Source organism: Pseudopipra pipra, chromosome Z, assembly GCF_036250125.1.
Source record: "Pseudopipra pipra isolate bDixPip1 chromosome Z, bDixPip1.hap1, whole genome shotgun sequence".
Lineage (NCBI taxonomy): Eukaryota > Metazoa > Chordata > Aves > Passeriformes > Pipridae > Pseudopipra > Pseudopipra pipra.
In genome coordinates this window covers 38,681,417-38,693,734 of record NC_087581.1, presented here as the reverse complement: position 1 = coordinate 38,693,734, position 12,318 = coordinate 38,681,417, and the positions used below count along the sequence as shown (strand labels likewise).

The 12,318-nt window shown below is 39.2% G+C and overlaps 1 protein-coding gene across 5 annotated transcripts in view; it reads right to left on the bottom strand.

The window, feature by feature from the left end:
* RASGRF2 (Ras protein specific guanine nucleotide releasing factor 2) overlaps positions 1-12,318 on the bottom strand; it is a 123,426-nt gene that overhangs the window by 9,349 nt on the left and 101,759 nt on the right. For 4 of the 5 annotated variants that reach the window (XM_064642300.1, XM_064642299.1, XM_064642297.1 and 1 more), the window contains exons 19-22: positions 9,264-9,376; positions 1,640-1,700; positions 1,054-1,157; positions 639-723 (exon numbers count right to left, since the gene is read on the bottom strand). In XM_064642300.1, the coding sequence (XP_064498370.1) occupies positions 639-723; positions 1,054-1,157; positions 1,640-1,700; positions 9,264-9,376 (363 nt within the window). Of the gene's footprint in view, positions 1-638; positions 724-1,053; positions 1,158-1,639; positions 1,701-3,595; positions 3,830-9,263; positions 9,377-12,318 lie in introns of those variants that run through there. The other variant, XM_064642301.1, reaches the window with a different exon arrangement.

Genomic DNA, 12,318 nt, shown 5'->3' with positions numbered 1-12,318 from the left:
TTATATATTTCTATGAAATAATAATTTAAATAGAAAAGCAAAATATTTAATAATTTAAATGAAATCCTTTTTAACGTACAACTAATTAATGAACGAGGCCAAAAACCCCCCAATTGATGCACAACAGAAATTATGGCTCTTAATAAAACCAGGGAAAGTATATTGAAAACACTGTTTTAGGGAAGTGAAGGGGAAGATGAAATGAAAGAAGTGTAAGAGATGCAAGGAGGAGCACCCTCAAGTCATTAGTAGTAAAACTGATCAGGAAGCCTCTCAGAAAAATCCAAGGAAAATGGTAAAAAGCAAATACATGTTTGGTGATACAAAGAGCATTCATTAAATAGAATTGGTGTCATATTTCTCTAGAGAAAATGTAGTTTCTTCTGTAGGCAGGAAGGCATTGTAGTACAGTTTAAAATACTATGCTCTCTTAAATTCTCATTGAAATGCTGAGTACCAGTTACAGGAAAGGAGAATCTTCATCTGCTTTGATTGAAATAGTTAATCACAAAAAGGCTGTAACATTCAGTCAGTACTAGATAAGACATTACATCACATTGTAACAAAATCCAGTGTTTTTGTTCCAGAGGTCACAGACAAGAATTCTTAGAAAGCAACAGACATTTAAGAGTACTTACATCATTGAAATGTTGACTGGTTTTCATAATATAGGGCGTTCTCTCATTTTTATCCACTTTCATCCAGCCCTGCCCAAGAAACTCCCTACACATAGAGGGGAGAGAAAAAAAGCAAACAAAAATGCTCTTAATAAACACAGGACAGTGCCTGTAACCACAGCCTAAGTAGATTTCAAAGATACCTCAATGTGTTGGATGGTAAGAACAGCTTTACACTAATTCCAGCATTTCACTATACCATTTTTAACGCTGACTGAAATGGTAAATTTTATTAAGAAGATTTATTTTTCTTTTAATGACTCCACACTAATTTTCAGCATTGTGACCCTATTTATACTCACGTTACACTTTCATGTGTGCAAACCCGCTTGCCAGTAGCATGAATTGGGTGGTGCCTGAGGCTGCCATCACTTACTCGTAGGGAATGCTCCGGAACACCACATGATCCAGGAGGGTGATTTGCTCTGCAAGCTCCATGGCCGACAGCGTCTCAAAGCACTCTGGTTTTGGACAGTCCGACTGCAAAAGCAAGGACAACACTTTAAAATGATCCCTTTTTGTGTCAAGCACAGGGCGTGGAGAGCTTCATGCACACTCTCACCAGGGAGTTGTAATTAACTTCTTTGCTACAAAGAATTAAGAACAATTCCTAACAACATAAAGGTAAGTATCAGGCTGGAAACTTGTACAGAAACAGGCACATACCAAGTCAGCATCATGAATGTAGGTTAATTCAAGTCTGTATATTCTGTGCTTATAATTTTATATATATTAATATCTTTCCATTTTTTTAATTATGAGATTTAAATCCAAATCCTAAAGTTTTGATATGTTCATTTTTGATAAGGGTTCCAAATTCTTACTGAAATAGACATTCTTGATGTAAAATATTTCTGTCCAGAAATACTTTACAACAAGTCACAACTGTGCTACATTTTATTGACTCAAATCCACAACGTTTCTATAGGAGTATTTATGTTTAAATTTCAAGATGAACTCACCATCTGAATTATATCCTCTATCTTCAAATGAGTATCATCTTGATCATCCTGAGAAAGAGTCCTGAAAAATGAAGTAGCAGAACACCCTATATAAATGAAATTGCTGGTGGTTATTAGAAAATTTTATCATAGATCAGCAATATGGTTTATCTAAAGTAAATCCTAAGACTGCAGAAGAGGTAAAGAAAAAAAAATTATCTGGTACCTAAAAACTCTTGTTTTAAGTAAAAGGGTACCAACTTTTACATCAGCAGAGACATGCAAAATAAAATATTTCCATGGAGGTTTAAGATCTCTGAGCTAATGAATCCTGAATAATCCTAGGAAACCTAAAGGTGGAAAATGACACCTCAAGTATTTTCTCTGATTTCAAATTAAAATGGTGTTTTGGGGATATATCTGAAAAATCAACATGTGAATAGTGAAGACACAAAAACAGGCAGGCATAAAAAAGTGCTCTTGTTTATTGGCACAACACTGTCCTGCGCAGTGTCCCATATGAAGAGCTGAGAGTGTGGAAGTGGACAACAAACTGCAGGTTTTACTTTCAGTAACACAAGTGTTAATGAGTGCTTCCAATTCTGCTCCAGAAAAATCATGATTATTATGGCTATTTCAGAGTAGTGGGTCAAAAATTAACCCCAAAGTAAAAAGTGTTCATCAAATGCCACCTACCCAGAGGTAGCATATTGGCATATAATTATAAGCTCTTACCCCTTCATTTGGAAAATACAGACCCAGAGAGGCTTTGAATAGACTGGATTAATGTAATATAGGAAGGAGAAGATTTAGAGAGAAAGAATGTAAGTAGTATGTAAAAAACTGCCTAAAAATACACCAACAATGTGGCAAGAAGTCACTGGGATGATTCGCATCAGGGGAGGTTTAGTTTCAACATCAAGTTGAAGGTGCAAGTACAAGTGAGCCTTGGGTCAGGCTTTCTGCAGAGGGTCCTTATCAGCTGAATTTCCAAGGAAAGTTTAGATGACTGTTTTCAAAGAAGATACAGTTCTACTGGTGATTCCAGAAGGCACAGCAACAGGATTTGGTATTTCCCCATGGTCCCTCCAATTCTTCATTTTCGCACTCTGTATTAGCAGACTTTCCACATACCAGCCAGGGAAAGGGTTAAAGGAAAAGGATCCCATTGCCTGGAGACTTCAGCTGTGAGTGTGAGGCTCAGAATTTGTACCATCTGGGTGGGGAGGAAGCACTATCGCTCAGTACACCAGGTTCCTCTGTTGTGGGCTGCTATTGTTTTCTCTTGGTTTGCCAAATTGGAGAGCTCGGCTAAAATCAAAGGCAGATAAACACAGAATCTAAGAAACCTCCTTCCCTCATTTTCAGCCTACCAAAATCCACACAAAAATGCCCTTTTTCTATTCGTAAGGGCTGGAAACACCTTGTGTCTGATGACACAAGACATACAATGTCTTGAATGTTTTACCTCTACAGAACTGTAAGCTTCTTCTCCAGATGATAATGGTGTGCAGCCCCAGTGACTGTAAACAGACTGGCAATCTGTCCTTCCTGAGCAGCTTATTTTGTGCTGTACCTCACGGGTGATTGCCTGCACAAAGGTATTGTTTAACCTGTGACGCAAGCATGTGCCTGCTGGCAATAAAAAACAGACAGGGCTTGTCCCTATGCCCTGCCTCTGCCCCAAGTATTCTTATCTATCTCGTAAATTCTTCACCTAAGTTACTTACATATAAGTTTATATTGGCCCGCCTTTGATATAGAAATTAGTGTGTTTGCCTAACATGAAATAAAATATGAAACATGAAGTTCTTAAAAGGCTGAAAATAGTTAACCTTTCCACATTCTTGCCACCTGATACTGCTCATCATGACATCTCACGTTTTATGTAAACTTTCAATTCCTCTTTCTAAACAGACACTTTTTTTCTAACACAGTGGTCTCATAAAAAAAAAACCAGCAAAACAAACCCAAACAAACAAGCAACTTTCCTTTTATCCGTAAATGCTCTGTTTTTAAACTGCAGAGGATAATAAATCTCTGCACTGGGTAAAGCTGGTTTTTTGACAGCATCAATAGCAGCTCGCACTCCAGTCTGTACTGTTGTCAGCTTTGGGATTCCCAGCTCCAACAGGGGTCTGGGAAGATGTTTTGGGCTGCTCAGTCCTGCTTGGACAGTTTCCACTGCACTCCTTGGAGAGCTCCTGGAAGCTAAGAAGAAGCACAGATCCATGTGAAAAGGGTCATGAGAGAAAGTAAAGGCACTGAGAGACTCTGCTGGACAGAATCACTCTCAGGGAGGACTGGATTGGGTGACACTTCCACCAGTATCCTTACAAATGAAGAAAGCAGATCAATAAGAAATATCTCTCCAATTCTTAGAGTAAGCAGCTAAGATTAGACCTCTCTCACACACACACTATTCTTCATGCCTGACCAGGCTGAATACTAAATTAATTTTCTAGTTGAAAATATTAACATGTGTCTCCTTATTCCTTTATGGTACATAAAGCATTTCAAAAATATTTTAAAAAGCTACTGAAAGTTGTAGAGCCTGAAAGGTGTTGTTTGGTGAGATTATACAAGGCAGAAAAATTGTTCATTCACCAAAGTTTGACATCTGCATATCCCTGGATTTCATTTATGTTTAGTCTGAGGAAGAGGAAGGAAAAAGTGTTTCTTGAACCACCCTGTTTTTCTCCAGAGAAGATCATTTATCAGAAATATTGATTGCTGCTCAGTCTGAACTTTACACCTTCGTGCTTATTTATCAATTATTTTTTATCTAGATTTCAAGGGTTAATAAATAGGGCCAATAAAATCTCAAGCAAAACATACACTGAGAGGTTTCAGAACAGATACTGATTAAAAAAAAGCTTTTTCACCCTGAAGAGAAACCCTGTCAGTCCACACAACAAAAATCCCATCATGCAAGAAATACCAGCTGCTTTGTTTGATGACTCAAGGCATGAAGCAGCTCAGTATCTCTCATCAACATTTTCCTTGTCATTCATACTCTAAACAGAGCCTCTCCCAGAGCTGACCATGATATCTTTGGAATACAAACCTCCTCCTCTAATCTCTGCTAATAAAGGGAATGATTTTCCAAGAAATATTAATGCACACATGTGTACATGCACTCAAAGGCTGGGATAGTTTGTAAAAAGACCTGTTTTTACCCAATACCCTTCAAGGAGACACAGAAAATACCAATCTTTAGGCTCAGAAAGCATGAACCTTTTTTCGTGAATGTTTGAACACTGAATTTATAATAAGAAATGCTTGTCCTAGCCTCATCCTGCATTCCTCTGTTTTTCAGAGTTGAGAGTACATTACAAAAACTGAAATGTGGGGAAGCCAAGGCCTACAGTGACAGCTGACGGGTAACCCAGAATTTTGATAGAATACATGTTTTGATATGCCTTTTAGATAAAATGCTTGAAGCAAGCACTTCTTCAGAGCAACAAAAAAAGCCTGGTTTATGACACTCAGCTAGCAAATGGGTGAATGACTATTTTCATCAACTGGCTTACTCATTCTTCTCATTTTCATCCTGTCCCAGAGAAGCCTTTTGAATGAAAGTTTCATCGAAACTTCCAGTTTTGACAGACCTGTGCTTCCATATGAAAAGGATGCTGTCAAAAATCTTCAAACGAGTCAATTTCTAACAGCAGTAGAAAAGCCATTCAGTTCCAGTTGGGTTATTTATATTTCTCCTCTAAGTAATATTAGCTGAAAGGTCTCAATTTAGAAGAAAATCGAAAAGTTGACATCTTTCCAAGGAAGTGATTGTGTGGCAGTGATGGACTGAACAGCATTTCTCCAAACCAGATGTTGACAGTGAAACAAGAGAAGGACACAGCACCTGAAAACACCTCCACATGTCTAAAAGAACACAGACTCTGGGTACCTTTAGGGCATCCAGGGTGGGATTCACATCCTACCACTGCTTGTGTTCGGCAACTGGGGAAGGCAGGGTCTTGATCTCTGGAGGAGCAGCCAGGATGCCTGAATTTTGGTGAAGAGAATCTCCCCCACAATAGGGAGTGACTGTGGAAGTTTCATTTCCTGCCTGCAGCTTGTTTTGTGGTTTGGTGCTTCAGGTACACACAGTGGGTCCTACCACAGAGTTTCTTCCGAGTCAATGCAGACCCTTCACCCTGTCATTATAACCTACGGATACCTGAAGGAACTCAACAAATAATTTTATTCCATAAAAGGCATTCTCTCAACGTTCAGAACATTGACATGTTGGCAAGCGATAGAAAGTCCCCACTCTGATGCGGGAAAAAGTACAAAATACTCTGAGAGAATGTGGAGCCTCTTCCCGATGTCTCAGTGCAACGTTGGCTTGAAGATGAGCGGTTCTTCATCAAGAGGAACATGGTCTTGGTCTTGCCTACTACGATAAATAGTGATCTTTAGAGACAAGCAACGGGGAGAAGTCTCCCAGTTTTGGGAAGAGCAAGTTCAGTGTTTGGCTTGGACACAACCAGCCATGGCACCATGCTGGCAGAACATCAGCAAAAGAACAATCCCTGGGTCATCAAGTCCTCTTAGCACCAGATGCAGTACTTTTGTTTTTAGTGAAAGTACAGCAGCAACTTTGCTCTTCAAGCACTAGAAACCTCATTCATAAATCATGCAGTCAGACAGAATGGAGGCATGTGGATGTTGTGTCTTCTGCTTTTGTTTGTTTCTCAATTCCTCATGAAATCAAACTGTACAAGGATCTTTTCAACCTGCTAGAAAACCTAACACCTAGACAGAAACTATTCCTCCATTTTATATTCTGGATTATTGCAAACTTAAGTTTTCAAGGAACAGTTGGTTTTCTGTCTGAATCCACTGACCAGCTGAGGAGCTGGAGGACCAGAGGGACCCCTCCTTGATTCCCCAAGTACCTGAGCTGGTTCCAGAACCGTGTGTTCGGGCTCCACAGGACAGCAGGTCAGTGCTTAGACTAGCAAGTCATTCAGGTTTTTTTAAAGCTTATATATATTCCTCTTTTAATAATGTGCAATAAAAATTAATAAAATAACAAAAATAGATTTAATAAATGAAAAAATAACAAATCCAGAAAAGTAAAGGAATGGGCACTCCTGTGTCACTTCGAAAGATATACAGTTACACGCAAACAACTGCATTCATATTATCCCTTATATCCTGTAATTCCCTCTTCTCATTTAACTATACAGCATTGCTGAGAGCCTGTATCTCCAGTGCTTTGCTACACTGTGGAAGTCACTCAATTAACAGACAACTCATTCCCCTGAGATGATCCAAACACCAAAGCTCCTCCTTCCAGTGAGAGGGTGTGAAAGCATATTGAACTTTAATTCACACTGAAACAGTACTGAAATTTTTGACATCAAATTGTCCAGCATCCACATATGTTTAGCAGCATTGCCAGCCTTGAAAAGCAATAAAGGAGTTTTGACAACTAATGTTACCAAAGGCTAAAGAAAAAAATGCCTTTTCCCCATTTCTCAGCTTTTAAAAATTTAACTTCTTCAGAATTTTCACTTCTTACAGCATTTTTTTTTCAAAAGAAATACAGAGTGAAAATTCACAGAATTTTAAGTCTGAAAAAAAAGCCTGAAAAATGGAAATATCTGATGAACTGTATTCACTAGTGTATTATATACAGTGTGCTCAAATACTCAGTAGTAAGTGCTAGAAGGGAAGAGAGGAGAAACAACACCTACCATTTCACAGAACAGCAGTAAAAGGACCCATAATTAACACATAAATACCACAGTCCATTTTTTGATGCAACAACTAATGGAAATTGGCTAATTTAAAATGGGATACAGGAAATTGCTGACAAACTTGTATGTTAAAGGCCTACAAATGTATCTCATTACTGCCAGGAACAGCCAATCCAGGTTTATCTTCTGACATTTTCTTAGAAAGCTGAAAGTCTTAAGGTAATATTCCCCACTGTGAGCAACCTGACAGAACCTATGTTGTCACACATATTAATAAAACCCATTATCCTCATACTTTCTGTTCTCTGGCTTGCTCTTTTTTCCAAAGAAATACACGAAACAAACTTAATACTTTTACTTGGAAGAGCAGCACATGCAGTATTATTAAAAAGGAGATTTTTATTTATGTAAAAATAAAGGTGCTTTTAACAAGAATTTATAATTGTTTCTTTTCCTTTGTTTGACATCCCTCCCCTCAAGTGAATAACTTTCCAGTCACTTTGTTTTTTCATGTATCTGATGGGGAAACCTGTCAAATGATCTTAGGAAATTCAGACAATACTACATTTATTGCATCCCTACTGGCTTACCTTCAGAATACTCACAATAATGTTCAAACAAAGTACATCTTACATTCATCCATGGTTTTGATCATATTTTATTTTAATCACGTCTTAGTCTTTAAATGATTTATTTATTTAATCACGGCTTAGTCTTTTAAGCGTCTCCTGCTCCTCAGTAATGTAATTCACACGAAAATCAGAGTGTCATACGTTTTCTTGTTTTAAAGGAAAAAAAACCAATCTGCTTGGAATTTTTTCCCTTTACCACTGTGAAAGAAAGGTGTTGAGCGAGTGAGGGGAAGGAGCTGGCTAGAGTGAGCACACGCACAAAAGGACTGGCTAATAGCCCCACATTCCAAGCTGACGGCTTCAGAGGACTGTAGGGGGAGGGGAGTTTTTGTTTTATTCTTGTGGGGAAGGCCCTTCATTTTTGCCCTGACTCAGGGAGGGTGTGTGTGAAGAGAAAGAGCTCTGCGGGTCATCCTGCTTTTGGCCCCGGCTCGCCTCCGTTCCCTCACGCCCTGTTCTGCCCACGGCCCGGACCTGCCTCGGATTTCATCGGAAAAGCCGGTACCAATCTGCAGAGGAACTTTTGAGGGAAAGGGCTGTTCTTCCCCCCCAACTCCTCCTTCTCCGTGCCAGTGGCAGTTTACACCCGCTGACGAGGAACGGGAGTTCCAGCCAGAGCCTTTAACAGAGTGAGTGCACAGGAGGATTCGCCCTCCCCCTTCCCCTCCTCCCTTCCCCCTTCCCCCTCCGTGGGCCCGCCCGGCCGCCGCCCCCGCCGGGCCCCACAGGCGCGGGGCCAGGGCCCAGCAGCGCCCCCTGCTGGCCGCGGTCAGAAACTGCGCCGGAAGGCGAAAAGGACGGGAGTGGTTTCGGTGGGAGTTTGGGAGCGGGACTGTTGTTTTCTTTTGCTGTGTTACCTGTACACGTATATTCTTTTGTAAAGAGCTGTTATTTTTCTTTTTCACACCTTTTCCACTGGAGCCTCTTAATTTCGAACTTATAATTACTTAGAGGGAGGAGCCTGGTTTTTTCTCATATCCCGCCCTCCTTAGCAAACACTTCTGTCTCGTTAAACTGAGACACAGTAGCTACAAAATATTCCCACTTTGCAAATAGAGTTATTTTCGCTGATACACGAAGACTGAACTCATGGCTGTCCGATGTTCTGCAGTAAAATTTTCTAATACAGGTATTTTTATGAATGAAATTTAACACACACTTCATTTTATGGCTCATAAAATGCTTAGTAATCCTCAAAATTGGATACTCTGGAGACAACCCAAACCCTGTGAATTCTTTGATACACAGTGCCCTATGTCACGTGCTACAGTTAAGATGTTAAATTACTAGAAACGCATTTACCTAAGTATGTTTGCAGTAGCTTTCCTTTCTTGTGGCAGAAGGTCAGGGTCTCTCAAAACTTCCTCCAGCAAATTGAACACATTCATTTTCAGCTCGTTGTTCAGATCAAAATCCTAAAAAGGAAAACAGTTTTATTTCCTTTTGCCTTCATAATGTCGATCAAACAACTGAAAGGATATATTTCTATGAGTTTTGACTTTTTTTTTTTTTTTTTTTTTTTTTTGCTATTAGGTTTGAATTCTTTACCTTTAATTTTTTTTTTTTTTGCTTGTTTGTTTTTGGTATTAGGTTTGAGAATATTTAAAGAAACCTGGAAAGCTGTTGTAGTGAACAGGCCACAAAATTAGGATCTCCAAAAGGTTGTGATTTATCTCCTTTCTCATCTTTATCTTCTGTGTGGAAGTGGGAAAATCAGCCTTCTTTTCTGAAGTAAGAAACTCAACAATGCCCACAAAATCCTCTCTCTTCTCCTGTGATGACTCTAAAAGCAGAAAAACAGTTTAACTGCAGTTCTGGGACCACTGCCTAGCAAGGCAGGACACTGGGATTCCCTTCAATGTTTTCTTGAGTTTCTCTGCTTATCTGCCTCCCACTCTGGTATTTCTTATCTCATACTCACCCTTCTGGAAAGGTCTGCTTTTAGTGGAGTACCCAAACTAATAAACTCACTAAACCAGGCTTGTGCTCTCTGGCACTACACCTGAGAGCTTCGGCATTTTCATTCCCTCTAAGGCAGACTGACACCTGACACAGGACTGCAATTCAAGAACAGGAATGTGCTACAGCCATTTATGTCGATCTCTGAATTTGGAGAAAATCAGAGAACAGAGTATGAGACCTTCTGTTGTAATAGAATATACAAGCATTAAGGTGGGAACTCACAGGCAAGTGTTGGAGTAGACTCTGGAAATTCTTGTATTTAGCTCAAAGCTAGCATTTTGATAAGAAAACTGAGCTCAAAATCTTCAGTTGCCTAGTGCATCATAGATCTTCCTTGATAACCCACAGTTACTTGCAAGCAGAACCGTGTTTGTGGCGAGCTCCTGCTTGTTTCCATGGGAACGGAAGGCACAAAGTTACTGAAAATGGGAAATATTTGGCACCTCGGTGCAAGAGCATTGTATTTCATTTTCAAATAAGCAGCACAGCCCCTCCTGTTGTGAGAGGCTCCTAAACTGACAGGATTTCTGGAGATGTTTGCCTCTGGGGAGAACCAGAACCACCTCCAGTGAAGACACACCCCGGGTTTCACTTGAGGGAATGTAAGAGCATCAGAACTCTCCCAAAGTCACAAAGACTAGTGATGCTTAATTTGGAAAAGGGATGAAACACTTAGGGCAAGAAGGAGAATGCATGTTCATTACAGAAGGAGGTGCCACGGCCTCCCCTACAACACTTTTTGGGAATGGTTACTGCTCAAATGTCAGCACTCAGAAATTACCTGCCCTGAGCATTTCTCTCCTGTCACAGCATCCTCTTTTCACTACTCAGAAGTCTTCTCACCTGGGCCACAGCTAATTAATATCTTGAAACCTACTAGTATCTGTGTCTTTTTTTTTTTTCATGATGTTTGTCCATAAGGCAAGGATGTTGAAGAATGGGAAGCTTGCAGAAGGCTTTGGATGGGGTATCAGACACACAGCTCAAAGCCAAGCAAAAATTATTTCTGGGTACTGCACTGTGTTTGTTTTCTAAATTACATTTTCTATAGTCACTGTTTGAAATCCCTCCCTTAGGAGCTGCCTTAGCCTGTTTGCAAGAGAAGACAAGAGAATTTTTTCATATATTTAGGGTATGGAAATGTGACTAATTATTGAAAACATGAGGAATGACACTGCTGTTCACTCCAGTGATTTCTAGAAGAAACCCATTTGAAATATGAAACTATCAGAATTTAGATGAAGGAGAAACCTTAAGCCTGCACAAGCTCGAGCCACCAGTGTAATTAATATTAGTGATGTCTGTCCTGTAGCTCAGTGGCAGGCACTGTATAAAAGAAGTTGGGTATCTTTGCTAGGTGGGCTACAAATATATCCTAAATGTACAGAAAAGGTGTCCAACAGCTGACAAATCTAACACCCCAATTTAGCACTGCTGAGTAAAATTCTCATGCAAATGACATCAACGTGATTAGGATTTGATCTCCAAGTATGGTTTTCAAACCACAGCTCGTTGAGTATTTTCATTATAACATATTTTCTCTCAAGATGTCTTGAGATGTTTATTGCAATCAAATTTATGACCAAAAAAGTCTAGAACTTTAGAAGTTATTTTATTTACAAATAGGATGGGGAAGCCTCACCAGTGATTATCAAACTCAGCAAAACCAAAGCATTTCCAGGTTTTGCATGTTTATAAGGTAATTCTTAGAACAATGAGAATTAATAAACTGCTCATTAATACCAAAACTTGTTTTACTCTGTAATCCCCACAGGAAAGTAGTCCTGGAATCACTGGGAAACTCACATTGTTGGTGGGTTTTTTTTAAAGCAATGTGCCATCTGCTTCTAATAATGTGATGAGAAAAAATATGTGGAAAAAAGTGGGATTCAGAAGTAAACTGGAGACAGAATCTCTTTTTCTGTTGAAGTTCATTATCTAAGGGGTACAGGGTTTCCAGTGTGATGAGCAATATATAAAAAAATCTAGGGAAATCATTGCACTTGTACACGTACTTAACATATGTAGAAAGGTTAACATAAGAATTATACAAACACCAAAATACTTAGCAACTAAGTATAATTTATAAATAAATAACTCTAAAAACATGCAGATTATATTACATGTGCCCATATATGAATATATACTAATATATTACATATATATCTGTTTATAGTATAGGACACATAGATCTATAGGTAGCTATGGTAGATAGATGGTATTCATGTGTATCATACCTATATATATAATTTTAGACCACTTTTGTGACTTTCAGTTGCAATTTACACATCACAGAAGGAATACAGTTAGTCAACCACTCAAGCGTCCAGCAGGCACATTTCAACTTGACAGTGGTCTAGTCCTTCATGAAAGGGCACAGGGATTTTTAATCACT